The 14,208-nt window shown below is 40.0% G+C and overlaps 1 protein-coding gene across 5 annotated transcripts in view; it reads left to right on the top strand.

Annotated features, from left to right (window-relative positions):
- The first annotated feature begins 438 nt into the window (after positions 1 to 438).
- Positions 439 to 14,208, top strand: part of RUBCN (rubicon autophagy regulator) — a 52,134-nt gene continuing 38,364 nt past the window's right edge. For all 5 annotated transcript variants that reach the window (XM_052640093.1, XM_052640111.1, XM_052640102.1 and 2 more), the window contains exon 1: positions 439 to 668. In XM_052640093.1, the coding sequence (XP_052496053.1) occupies positions 604 to 668 (65 nt within the window). In that variant the 5' untranslated portion in view covers positions 439 to 603. The remainder of the gene's footprint in view (positions 669 to 14,208) is intronic.

Here is a 14,208-nt window from a genome sequence, read left to right on the forward strand (position 1 = left end):
TTCCTTTGTGACACCAAAGCAACCTGAGCTCTTCTGAGTTTGTGAGTTCTATATTAAAATTGTTGACGACCCCAAACACCACCAACAGATGTTAATCCTGGGTAGGCTGAAGTGAGGTTAACCGTTCTTGGATTAAGACCAGCGTTATTTTCGAGTCTAGACCTCTGACCGAGTTTGGCCCCAAGGGTGAAGTGTGACAGGCGTGTGTAAGGGTCCACTCCAGTAGGAACTCTGGAGACTACCGCAGCTTTACGTTTCAGGTCCGTACTGCCCGTGAGCTGCACTAGGGAAAGCTACCAGCCAGGGTCTGAAGTCTGCGGCGAGCGCAGCTTCGGATTGGATAGGGCGGTGCATGCCGGTAGCGGCTGGGCCTTCGAAGTGCTTGCTGGGAATTGTAGTTCTCAGAGCCGGAAGTAGGCGGGGGTGGCAGGGATAGAAACCGCGGCTGAGGCAGCAGTCAATGCTGCTGCCGTCACCCGGCCGTAGTGCATCACTCTGAGCCCACCCGCCGTGGGTGCCTCCTTGATTCCCGAGGGGCTCTGGGAGCCCTGAGGGGCGAAGCGACAGGGACGCCTCTCTTAAGAGGCGACGTCGCAGCCCCGGATGCGGCCAGAGGGCGCGGGAATGGAGCTTGGCGGCTGCGAGGAGGGCTTGCCGGAGGAGAGCAGGTGAGCTGGGGAAAGTCGCGCGCGGATGGATGCGCTGAAGCCGGGAGAGGCTTGGGGAGGCTCCCAGAGCACGAGGAGACGGACAGGAGGACTGCTGTTGTGGGCGACTTGTTTGGGAAGAAATTCTGAAACGAGAGACGGGGAGGTTAGATCGGGCGGACAAGGGAACGGGCTTAGGGAGAGAGAAGGAGGGAGGATAGGCTATGTTGAGGGCGGGGGGCGGTGGAGGGCGTGCAGCAGTGGGTAAAATTCAGACCGAGGGCTGCTTCTGGGGAGGAGGTGGACATTGAGAGGTAATGTGGTGAGATTTCATAGGCCAGAGTCTATAGATAGCAGTAGGGGACAGGGTAGGTGCCCCGGCCGAAACTTGCGGTGACAGCGGTTCAGGCCAGTGTTAAGAAGGTTGAAGTAAGAATTTCTGGGAGCAAAGGTTAGGCATTGTGAGTGGCCTAGACAGAAGCTTACGCAAAATGAGTGTGAGGAGGAAGGCGTGAAGGAGGGCCTGTGGGTGAAAGTGGGCGATTGTAAAGGCAGTGGAATGGGAGTGAGGGCTTGCTAATGAGACTAGCGATTGCGTGCGTGCCCTTTGTCAATGCTGGATCCCTGTCAGACAGTGACCGGACCTCCCTGTATTTAAACCCGTCACTCCTTACCCACATTGCAGCTGAGCGATTTCCCATTTATTTATATGAAACTGCTATCAAGTTCTTACCTTCTAGAAATTACAAAAGCTGAATGTTGGCTTGGACTCCAGCTGTACTTCTGTGTAGGTGTTCCTTCATTAATAACTGGTCAACCTCTTAAGAATCTGGAATGGACAGGGTAGAGCAGGAATGTGGCTTAAGGAAGTCCTTCTTGACTTTTAAAAACATTCAGATGTAGTTAGAGTCTCTGGAGCAGCTAGAATCCAAAGACTGGAATATTTACCTCTGAAAAAATATCAACAGGGGAAAATTAATGAGATTTTGTACATAGGTGAAGACCTGGCTATTTTAAAGAGTGACTCCTCTTTTACGTGCCTGTGGCCTGCTGTACAAAACCTAGGATGACAGGACTTGGGGTTACTGCATGAGATCTGTGAATGATGTGTTCAGTGAAACTGAAGAGCCTACTTCCCTTTTCCATGTTTCAGTTTCTGTTTATGTGTATTTGGCTCTTTATTCTTCCTCCAGATGCTTCTTGTAAAAAGTCTTATATACTTTCTAAACAAATTTTAGGATTATTTTTATTTTCCTCTACCAGTTCATGTAGGAGAGGCTAGGTTGGAAATTCAGATTTCCTCCCAGCTGAGTTATTTATTTATTTAATGTATTTAACAAATACTTATTTACTACATGCCGGGCATTGCTTAAGAGCCTTACAAGTGTTATTAAATCCTCATAACAGCTGGGTGAGATAGGTACTATATTATCACCATTTGACAGGTGAGGAAGCTAAGACATAGACAGGATAAATAATTTGCCAAGGTCATACAGTAAATCCTTGGTGGAACTGGGATTCAGGCAGGCTCTACTTCTGATATCTATGCTATACTACCTCTCACTGTTCTAATCTGCTGGGACAAAGAAATGCATAAGGTAATAAATTTTGTAGCATTCTTTGCCTGTCATTAACTTTACTAAGGCTTCTTCCTTGCAGGTATCTTTTTCTATTATTCTTTCCATGCTTGCTTCTTTACCAATGAATTTTAGTCAAAACTTAATTTCAGCATTGGGATTATCCTCATGAAATCACTCTTAATGTTAACATAGCCTACTCTCTGTTGGTGATTAGTTAACTTAGAATAATTTATTTAATGGGACTTCGTGGCACCGATGGCCTCTTTAGTTCTGGGTAGTCAAATGGTAAATAAAATACATGACTTGTGCCTGAGAATTGAGGCATTGTGGCTGGATCACTGCAAACTTAACCTTTCTTTGGCCAATAAAACACCCAATTCAGAAGACATCTTCTTGATGAGATGGCATCATTTTTTTAAATATATGAAAGATAAAACTATATTCTGAAAGCAGTTGATGGAGTGAAATGTGCATAAGTTTATAGCCAGGTAGAGCTACATTTGAATTCTAGCTCTACTGCTTAACTTGACTTATCCAGCCTGAATGGGAAGAATGATGCCTTCCTGACTGGTGAGGATTCAGTAAGATAATGTGAAAAAAGCTCCTCAGAGAGTGCTGATGTGTACTGAACGCAGAAAATGTCTACTTCCTTCCCCTCCCCAGTTTTCTTGATATAAGATGAGCATGTGTTCTTCCAGTTGCTGTTTGCAATGATATTATTGCTTGTGCTTCCTCCTTCCATGGTTTCTCTATCCAAATTGAACAAACTGGGGACTGGGGTGTTGGCCCAGAATTTTTTTTTTTTATATTTATTTATTTGACTGCATCCAATCTTAGTTGGGGCAAATGGGATCTTTCATTGTGATGCACAGACTCTCTAGTTGTGGCACCTGGGCTCAGTAGTTGCAGGGCACAAGCTTAGTTGCTTGGTGGCATGTGGAACCTTAGTTCCCCGACCAGGAATAGAACTCAAGTCCACTGCATTGCAAGGCAAATTCTTAACCACTGGACCACCAGGGAAGTCACTTGGCCCAGCTTTTAACTTCATCCTTGGAGTGGAATATCATAGATTCCCCTATTGCTTTCCATCTAGCTAGTAATCACTAGAAAAATGCTCTAGTGCTTAGGGATGATACTTCACTTTTCCTAGACTTTCCTAAATACCAGTTGTTTGGAGGGTGTCTGGTGAAACTACTGAACCGTAATAGGAATGGTTCTTCTAGCATTGTTGTGTTACCCTCAGCTGACTTGGACTATGCCATCTCCTTCTGATCTTGGAATGCAACTACTTACAAAGTTTTCCTGGTTTAGTGATTCAGATAGTCAGAATTCAAGTAGTAAGATACTTTTTAGTATCTCCAAACTGAGCTCATTTCATTGACCAAAACCTGTTCCTCCTCTGTCCTCTGTCTCAGTTAATAGGGTTTTCCATTCAGTCAGCCAAGCCAGAAACCTAAGTGAAATTTGGTACTTCCCTCTCCTTCATTTGCCATATCCAAGTAGTCCCTAGGTCCAGTGAGTTCTGTTTCTGATTTTTCTCCTGAAGCTTTTTTCCCCTCCATTTCTAAATATATTGGCTTATATTGTTTTAGGAATGGCCAAATGTAGGTGTTTAAACAAAAATTTGTCCCTGTCTGTGTGCTGTTTTTTCTGATGTGTTGACTTCATTCTCAGCAGTTTTTTTCTGCAGGATAACCCTTGGCAACTTCAAGTTTAACAATCCATCCAAAAAAGGAAAACAGCAATGCCAATAGGTATAGCAAAAGTGAAAAGTTTTGGACTGACTTATGTTACTGTTGTTGTTGTTGTTGTTTTTTTAATGTTACTATTCTTGTAATTAGGGTATGAAATATGTTGCTCCATGAGGCCTAAGTTATCTGCCCAACCTTGGATCCTGGCATACCTTTCGTGGTACTTCATGGACCGGGTCAAGTGCCAGAGGGTTGATTTCCCTGTGAAAAATCAGTATTTTGATCCCAAAAGAAAGAGGCATGAATTCTGGGTAGATGTAAACAAAATAAGGCCTTTATTATTTCTCATTGTGGATTCTCCCAGTAGCCTCCTGACTAAGCTCCCAGTCTGATCTCCGTCCCTCAATTCCAGATGGCCTCCACATCGCTACCAACATAATTTTTCCAGAAGCAAAGTTACTATAGTATTTTGCTCAGAAATGTAAGTGATTCCTCACTGAAAATAGAAAGTCAGAACTTTTTCTGGTATTCAATATGAAGTTTCCAGTTACAAAACTATGACGCTCACTCACTCTTAGATCCCCTTCCTCACCATTCTGATTCCTGCTCCTCTGCATTACCTCCTCTGCCTGGAGAGCTCTTAGTCATCCTTTAAATAATACTCCTTTAGAAGGCATCATTGACCTGACCTTTTCTGTCTCTCTTATTACAGTACTTCTCACTCTATAGCATTTTTTTTTTTAAAGGAGTGCCCATTTCCCCCATTGCACTCTGAATACCCTGAGAGCTGAGGACTGTTCTTCTTTAACTATCATAAGCCTGGTGCCTACCACAGTGCCTGGCATGTAATTGGTATTCATTGAATATTTGCACAAGGAATGAAAACAGTAACAATTCAGTCACGCTTCTTATGGTCGGGCAGGTGTTATTGGTACTATTGCTATTGAAAGGGCCTCTTTTTTTCCCCCTTCCTCTTTATTCATTTTTCACATTTTCATGTTAATTTTCGTTTTGTATTTCTTCCCTTTCTTTCCATTTTTCCTTTGACCATGCTCTGAAAGTTTATATAGCACTGATGGTAAAGCAAGTGGATCACATGATTTGGGGGCAATCCATACTGCTAGTCCAATTATTGGTACACACCTCTGCCCCACAGAAGCATAACTCTGAAGCTTTAGGGGGAAATTCTATTGTCAGAACCCAGGAGCAGGAGGTGTATCAGCTGACAGCACGGACCATAAGCTGAAGCTTTTCTCAGTATCTACCATCCCCACAGCTGTTTCTGCTTTTTATAGCTACTTTATCACTTCTTCCATAAATGGAGGGGTTTTTTCTGTTTTTTATTTTGTTTTGTAATCTTTCCTCCATAAACAACCTACCTTGGTGTTTATAGACCAGCTCTGTCCCACATGAGAGCCACTGAGGTGATTTATGTCTGCTGCTGCTGCTGCTGCTAAGTCGCTTCAGTCGTGTCCGACTCTGTGCGACCCCATAGACGGCAGCCCACCAGGCTCCCCCATCCCTGAGATTGTCCAGGCAAGAACACTGGATTGGGCTGCTATTTCCTTCTCCAATGCATGAAAGTGAAAAGTGAAAGTGAAGTTGCTCAGTTGTGTCCGACTCTTCGCAACCCCGTGGACTGCAGCCTACCAGGCTCCTCCGTCCATGGGATTTTCCAGGCAAGAGCACTGGAGTGGGGTGCCATTGCCTTCTCCGATTTATGTCTAAATTAGTTAAAATTAAATAAAATTTTAAAATTTTGGCTTTTTAGTCACACTGCACAGACTTCAAGTGCTTAATGGCCACAGTGGCTAGTGGCTGCCATACTGGATAGTAGAGATAGAGAACATTTTCAGCATCACAGAAAGTTCAGTTGAACAGCGCTGCTGTGGATTTAAATCTGGGTTTTTTCAGGAATGAACTGCAGCATGCTTACATGTTTTTAGTTCCTCTGGATCAGGCTCACTTGTAGTATAACCTACAGTTGATTAGGAGGAGAGAAAATTTTTATCATAAGATACTTTTGAGAAGAAAGCAGTAAGAGTCATAATGCCATTCCTCTTCACCACCTTCACCTCTTCAATCCCTTCAAGATTATTTTATTTTTGCCTCCTAACCTCCTAGAGAGTCCTTTGAGAGTTTTAAATTTTCCGAGGGTTCCCCCCCGTTTGTTCTACTTTTGTTATTTGTTCAATGTTTTATTTTCTAGTCAAAGAATATAGTTATACTACATCTACTTTTGAGAATCTGTTGACTTTTGTGTGTGTGCCTTAGTACAAGGCCAGTTTCTGTGACTGTTCTGGATGTCCTTTTAAAAAGTGTTCCTCAGGATGTAGTTTTCCAGATGTAACAGAACAACTTTATTAATCGTAGATTATTCAGCTCTTCTAATCATTTTTTACTTTTAGTTTTCATGATCTCCCATTACCGTTGTTTTTTCTTTTCTGTTTCCGTTTTTCTTTTCTGCAGTTTTTGTTTTTTGTGTGTGTTGTTTTGCTTGATATGTTTTGAGGCCATGTTATTAGATCCATAAGAACGAATGAGAGCTGTATCTTTGTTATTCCTTCTTTGTCTTTTTAAATATTCTTGCCTTGAATTCAACCTAGATATTAATATAGTGTCCTCCTACTTTTTTGTTTGATTGGCTGTTTTATTTGAAATGGTTGCGTTTATTCCATTGATACTTATTTTTATCTCATATCGAGTCTTAATTCTGTCACTTTTTAAAACTGATTTTTATAATGTTCTCCTGCTGTTTTCTTTCCTTAGCAATTTTTGAAATAGTTTAGTTTTAGTTCTCATGCTCATGCTCAGTCGTGTTTACTCTTTGCAACCCCATGAACTGTAGCCCACCAGGCTCCTCTGCCCGTGGAATTTTTCAGGCAAGAATGCTGGAGTAGAGTGCCTTTTCCTACTCCAGGGAATCTTCTTGATCCAGGGGTCAAGAGAGAGAGTCTCTCTTTCGTCTCTCGAGTTGGCAGGTGGATTCTTTACCGCTAATGCCACCTTGGAAGCACCGGTTTTCATTCTAATGATGGTTATCTTTTACTTTAAAACTCCCTAAAACTGAGGTGACTGAGGCAGTATCTTTCCTCCTTTGTCTTTGCTGTTGGAGTGCTGGTGTATGCACTGGTGTATCTTACTTGTGAAGCACTCTTCTACTCAGACAACCTAAGATGTAACTGTAGGGTAATGAGTTCGGCTTTCTTATGTGTCTCACCAAATGAACTCTGTTGTCTTTCATTCTATTCAGTAAGCAGATTTGAGTCTCTTGTATACAAGATCATCCAATATTGAGGAAGTCTTTCTGGCTATCCTGCTTCAGTGAGAGCACCATGAACATAAACAGGGCATTGGAATCTGTACTAAGAAGAGATTTGGCCCTGGTTTAAAGGCAGTTAAGATATTGTCGGACATTGAGCACTGTAACTAGTCCTAATTATGTTACAAACTGTCCAATCCCAGAATTTTCTCTGAAGCAGAATGGGTAAGAAAGCTTTGTACTAGGTACCCCTTCTGATTAAAAAAATTGGGTTTATGAGATTTATGCTAAGAAGGCTTATCGTGGCAAATAGATGGAGGAACAAAGGAAACAGTGAGAGACTTTATTTTGGGGGGCTCCAAAATCACTACAGATGGTGACTGCAGCCATGAAATTAAAAGATGCTTGCTCCTTGGAAGAAAAGCTACGACAAACCTAGACAGCATATTAGAAAGCAGAGACATTACTTTGCCAACAAAGGTCCATCTAGTCAAAGCTATGGTTTTTTTCCAGTAGTCACATATTAATGTGAGAGTTGGACTATAAAGAAAGCTGAGTGCTGAAGAATTGATGCTTTTGAACTGTGGTGTTAGAGAAGACTCTTGAGAGTCCCTTGGACTGCAAGGAGATCCAACTAGTCAATCCTAAAGGAAATCAGTCCTGAATATTCATTGGAAGGACTGATGTTGAAGCTGAAACTCCAATACTTTGGCCACCTGATGCAAAGAGCTGACTCACTGGAAAAGAGCCTGATGCTGGGAAAGGTTGAAGGCAGGAGGAGAAGGGGACAACAGAGAATGAGATGGTTGGATGGCATCACCAACTCAATGGACATGAGTTTGAGCAAACTCCGGGAGATAGTGAAGGACAGAGAAGCCTGGCATGCTTCAGTCCATAGGGGTCGCAAAAAGTTGGACAACACTTAGCAGCTGAACATTAACATTAGATTTATGCAATGAAAGTTCAAAGGAAAAGCAAAGTAATACTACTGTTATCTGCTTGATGGTGGTACTTTCTGTAGATTATCCTTTGTTAATCAGCTGTTCTATCTGTTTTACAGATAAGGGAACTGAAACTTAAGGAGTTTAGTGACTTGCACAGCTGGTTTGTGCAGAGCTAGGATTCACATTCAGGCTGGCCTGACCATGAAGCTTATTCTCTTTCCACTGAAGACATTTTCTCTCTGCGTATTAAAATAGAAAATAGAAAAGAAATAGAAAAAACATGGTCCTTTTCCTTAAGGAAATCAACCATATACCAGTAAATAATTTTTTTAAGGATTAATATTAGGAGGAATGATACAGTGACAGCATATATTGTGGAGTTTCTAACAAAAAATTTGCAACAGGTCAGATTATTTAGAACTTCTTGGGAAAAGACTGAACTAGAGCTGAACCTTAATCCCTAATTGGGACAAGAGGAGAATCATTCCAAGTGGAAAGGTCTCCATGAATAAAGTCATGGGAGTAGGCATGAGGTTAGCATGTTTGCAATAGGGTGTGGTAGAGACTGTCTTCAAATTGAGAAGTACTGAGCAGAATGGAGAATTTTTGAACTAAGGAGTTTCCATATCATTGGTGGTTAGGTTTCTGACATAAGGGATTTTCCTTCCTTTTGTTAAATCTACTCATTGTTAAAATTAAAGAAATTTGATGTCATTAAAATGTAGTATGATTAATAAAGCATTTGTTGAGTAGGTATAAAGTTACACAGCTTGCATCTTAGACATTAGGATTCCTAGACATTAAGGTTCCCTCCTAGACTTTGAGATTCTGCTATCAGCCACTAAAGGGATGGGACTACCAGTGGTTAGGTTCTCCTAAGTTCCTTAGAGCTGAGAGCTGTATAATAAAGTCAAGTGTCTTTTTTCTATAAGCATATTATTTATTTAAAAAGCATCATATAAATATTTAACTACATACTCTACAAGTTAAATACTATATAATTAAAAACACCCAGAGAAGGCAATGGCACCCCACTCCAGTACTCTTGCCTGGAAAATCCTATGGGCGGAGGAGCCTAGTGGGCTGCCGTCTATGGGGTCGCACAGAGTCGGACATGACTGAAGCGACTTAGCAGCAGCAAGCATCTTACCATGTTATTGGAAACTCTCTTTGTAAGTTTCATTTTAATGATGCATGGTATTTCATTAAGTGACTGTATCATGATTAGAGTACTTTTCTCTTTTGAATATTTACTTTTATAAATGACTGTATAACAAACATGTTTATTAATATCAGTTTTTAATTTTTATTAGTACAGAGCTCAGTTTTTAAAAAAGAGATAATCTTGAGATGTATACTTCTAGTTGATATTATTAACCAAAATGCAAGACTACATACTTGCATATCTTATTTTGCATTGTGTGTGTGTGACTATTAAACTTCATTGTGTTGGTCTTATCCCATAGTGATTTGATGGGTCCAATGTTTTCATATATATCTCTCAATTCTGTATCTTCTATGAACACAATGTATCTAAGTCTTCATTCCAATTATTTAAATAAACTTTGAGAAAGAAGAATCTATGATAGACATTTTAAATTTTATTTATTTATTTAATTGCAGGATAATTACAATATTGTGATGGCTTGTCACTGGAAATACAATCTCCAGGCTGACATTGGTCCATTAATCAAAACTCTGAAAACATTGTTGAAATAGCTGAAAATTCTCTAACTATACCATCATTTAGTCCTCATGTCTCTGTATCATCAAGATGGTAAAATTCCTCCTGAAATATGTTATCACAAGGTAGATTCATTTTTTAGATGGATGTAGGCAACTATATGGAATTTGAAACTATATAAGGAAATTTTAGATGAAAATCGTTTTAAAATAGCCATTTGTAGATAATATGAACTAATTGATCTGTCTCATTTCTACTGCCTAGATATTTATTCACACACTATTTAGAGAACGCTTGTTAGGGACTTTGTCCTGTGTCTCATGTATATTTCTCAACAGAAAAAAAAGTAGTAATAACTTTGCCTGAAAAAGTAGATTTATTGTTGTAAAAATAAAAGCATAGAAAATTAAAAAAAAATAATAATAATTAAAAACAGAAACTATAGAGCCAGATAAGAAGAAAGTTAACTGCAAACTAAACATTGTAATTTCTTGCTACCTCAGTGTTATGGAGAAGGAAATGGCAACCCACTCCAGTGTTCTTGCCTGGAGAATCCCAGGGACGGCGGAGCCTGGTGGGCTGCCACCTTTGGGGTCGCACAGAGTCGGACACGACTGAAGTGACTTAGCAGCAGCAGCAGCAGCAGCAGCAGTGTTACGATACTTATTTCCCTAATTATGTTTTTCCTTGCTTTAAGAATGAATCCATTGCAAAAAAAAAAAAAAAAAAAAAAGAATGAATCCATTGCTTCTTTCCAGGAAATGCTTTCTGGCATTAAAAGTCCTAGGTGCTTGCCTGACCACAGTCTGTCAGCATAAGGCACCTTTGATACTTAAGTATTTAAAAAATCCTTTATGGCCCTTTCCAGCTTCTTGTTTGCAAACTTGGTACATATTATTGACCTTTCATTAATTGCTAGCCTGACAGAAGGCAGAAACAACTCCTCTCTTCTCTACGTTCCCCTTATGTAACCAAAAGTAAACACTATTAACATATCACTATTTCTCTTAGTATATGTATGTTGAGATCACAAGTATAATTTTACATTCTGCTTTTTATACTTTTACATACTTTCATTAGCTTTGGAAACTCTTCCTAATAAAACGTTCTACTGGTTTCATGGTGTTCCACACATGGATGTCACATACCTCTCCTCGCATTTCAGGGATCAGATCATTATCTGACTTGGGATAGCCTGACCTTCAACTCTGGTCTCAAGTAGATACCACATTCCAATCCAGACAATTCGCATGCTGTAGATGGGATATGCTAATAAGTTGAAGCTGTTTCTTTTTACCACTAATAGAGCACTGAATGTAGAAGATATACCAATATATATTTCCTGCATTGAATCTCATTTTACAGTTGCACAGTACTCACTATTTACTGTTGATTTCACTTATTGTTAGTGATTAGTTTTATATTGATAAATGGTATAACACTTCTTTGAAAAATAGCATTTACTTATAACTTTACTCTTTTAACCTGAGTGTCACTTTTAATTGGATTTGGCATGCTTAAGACTAAGTTGGCATTTAGGGAAACTGTTTTTCTTGGGTATCCTTATTTGAGTTGCTTAAGTAATTCCTGTTCCTTTTCAAAGAATGTAGTCAAAATCCTCTGAAAAGAAAATAGATAGAACTTTATTCTGCAATTGGCTTTGCTGTTTGTTGATAAAAATAATTCAAGTAGAGATGGATTATACTGTCCCTTGCCACTTGGGCCTAGTTCTTCCTTGACATAGGGTGAGATGCTTAGAAAGACTTGCTTTTAATTTATGGTGATTAAAGAAGAGCACTTTGTGGGACTTTCCTGGTGGTCCAGTGGTTAAGAATCCCCCTTGCAATGCAGGAGACTCGGGGAACTAAGATCCCTCATGCCTTGGGGCAACTAAGCCCTGCACGCTGCAACTAAGACCCAATGCAGCCAAATAAATATTAAAAAAAAAGAAGAGCACTCTGTATACTTACAGAAGTGGCTCTACAAAGGACTGCTTTGAGCCTAATCTAGTCCTTGCTTGTGCCCAGATGAGGTTACATGTGACTGCAGGATACCATTCAGATAATTATTACCAAACAGGTTTAGTTTAGGAAACACTGACCTCAGTTGCTAACAATCTGGGTCAACGATGAGGAGGAATATTTTACTTCCTATGGTGATCTATTGACATCTAAGATTCAAATATGAATGGATTAATCCAGCCACTATGTATGGGCTTCAGTTGAATTTAGTATTTTAACTCTCTGAAAATGAAAACAATATTATTAGGAAAAAGGATCCTACAAAAGGCAAAGACACTGAAGAGACTGATTATATAAATAAAATTTTTTAAGTTTACTTTTATTTCTATATGAGCATGTACCAAATATAGATGATTTGGTACATCTTAGAGTAAGAGCCTCATTCTTCTTCTGTAGCTTTGGTATCTTAGGGACAATTCATGTTGGGGAAGAAAAGTTCTTTAGTTCATCCAGAAATTGTTAATAAATCTGAATGCTCAAGGGTTCTAGAGTTTCAGTGCTCTTTGTAAAATTTTGGGATCAAAGCCCTAGGATTTAGGGTACTTACTGTCTACATGCAGGATTTATGATGATGTTCTTTGATGGTTAAACTAGTAAGATCAATATAGAATGAGTCAGAACACAGATATGCAGAGTCACTTGAGGAAGCAGACTGGCTCTCAGGCCTGCATAACTTGATTGTAACCTATTGGAATTGTGTCAGTCAGAACAGGCCAGATTAACCCTGAGGAAGCATAGGAGATGGAGAATCACTGAAGCAAAAGTTGGCAGTCAGTTGGCCTCTGTGATGGCAGTTTCTTACAGTACAACAATAAATGGCCTTTTAATGACCACCTCAGTCCTGTGTGCATCTTGGTTACCTTGAAATATCTTTCAGGACTGGTTTAGAAATAGAACAGGGGAATGGCCAACAGGTGCGTGAGAAAGTGCTCCACACGACCAGTCATGAGGGAAATGCAAATCAAAACCAGAGTGTCATCTCACACCTGTTAGAAGGGCTAGTATTTAAAAGTCAAGAGACAACAAGTGTTGGTGAGGATGTGGAGAAAAAGAGACCCTAGGGGGCTGTTGGTGGGATTGTAGATTGGGGCAACCACTTTGAAAAACATTATGGAAATCCCTCAGGATATTAAAGGTAGAATTGGCATAAGATCCAGCAGTTCTCCTTCTGAGTGTGTATATATATATATATCCCAAGGAAACAAAATCACTATTTCTTAAAGATATCTGCATCCCCATTTTCATTGCAGTATTATTTAAAATAGCCAAGACATGGAAGCAACCTAAGTGTCCACTGATAGATGAATTGATAAAGAAAATGCCACACACACACACACACACACACACACATACACACACACACACGGGAATATTATTCAGCCATAAAGAAGGAAATCTAGCCATTTTTAACAGCATGAGGAGTGGGCATTATGCTAAGTGAAATAAATCAGACAGAGAATGGCAAATAAGTATTATCTCACTTATATGTGAAATCCCCGAAACCCATAGAAACAGAGAACAGATTGATTACCAGAGGCAAGGGATGAGGGGGTGGGGGAAATGGGTGAAATGGTCCAAAGGTACAAAGTTATAAGTCAGTTTTAGGGGCATAATGTAGAGCATTCTGAAGGAGATCAACCCTGGGATTTCTTTGGAAGGAATGATGCTAAAGCTGAAGCTCCAGTACTTTGGCCACCTCATGTGAAGAGTTGACTCATTGGAGAAGACTCTGATGCTGGGAGGGATTGGGGGCAGGAGGAGAAGGGGACGACAGAGGATGAGATGGCTGGATGGCATCACGGACTCGATGGACGTGAGTCTGAGTGAACTCCGGGAGTTGGTGATGGACAGGGAGGCCTGGCATGCTGCGATTCATGGGGTCGCAAAGAGTTGGACACGACTGAGCGACTGAACTGAACTGAACTGAATATAGAGCATAGTGACTATAGTTAACAGTGCTGTATTGTGGTAATATATTTGAAAGTTGCTAAAAGAGTAGATCTTAAATGTTCTCATCACAAGGAACAAAAGTTATAACTGTGTGAGGCAATTGATGTTCACTGAACTTATTGTGGTAATCATTTCACAGTATATACATATATCAAATCATTATGTTGTATGCCTTAAACTAATATAATGTTACATTATATCTGAGTACTAATATATCTTAGTAAAACTCGATGGGGGGAGAAATAGAACAGGGGAGCCTGGTGACTGAAATGTTTAATGACATAAGGTTAAAAAAATCTGGTGTCTCCCCATTTGAATAAATTCTTGATCTCAAGGGCTCTAGAGTAGAAGATCAGAGTGAGAGCCATCTTGCTTTTCCTTTTTAGATAATACTCCTGTACCAGACCTAGCTTCATTTATTTTATTTTA

The sequence above is a fragment of the Budorcas taxicolor genome, chromosome 1 (genome assembly GCF_023091745.1).
Source record: "Budorcas taxicolor isolate Tak-1 chromosome 1, Takin1.1, whole genome shotgun sequence".
Taxonomy (NCBI): domain Eukaryota; kingdom Metazoa; phylum Chordata; class Mammalia; order Artiodactyla; family Bovidae; genus Budorcas; species Budorcas taxicolor.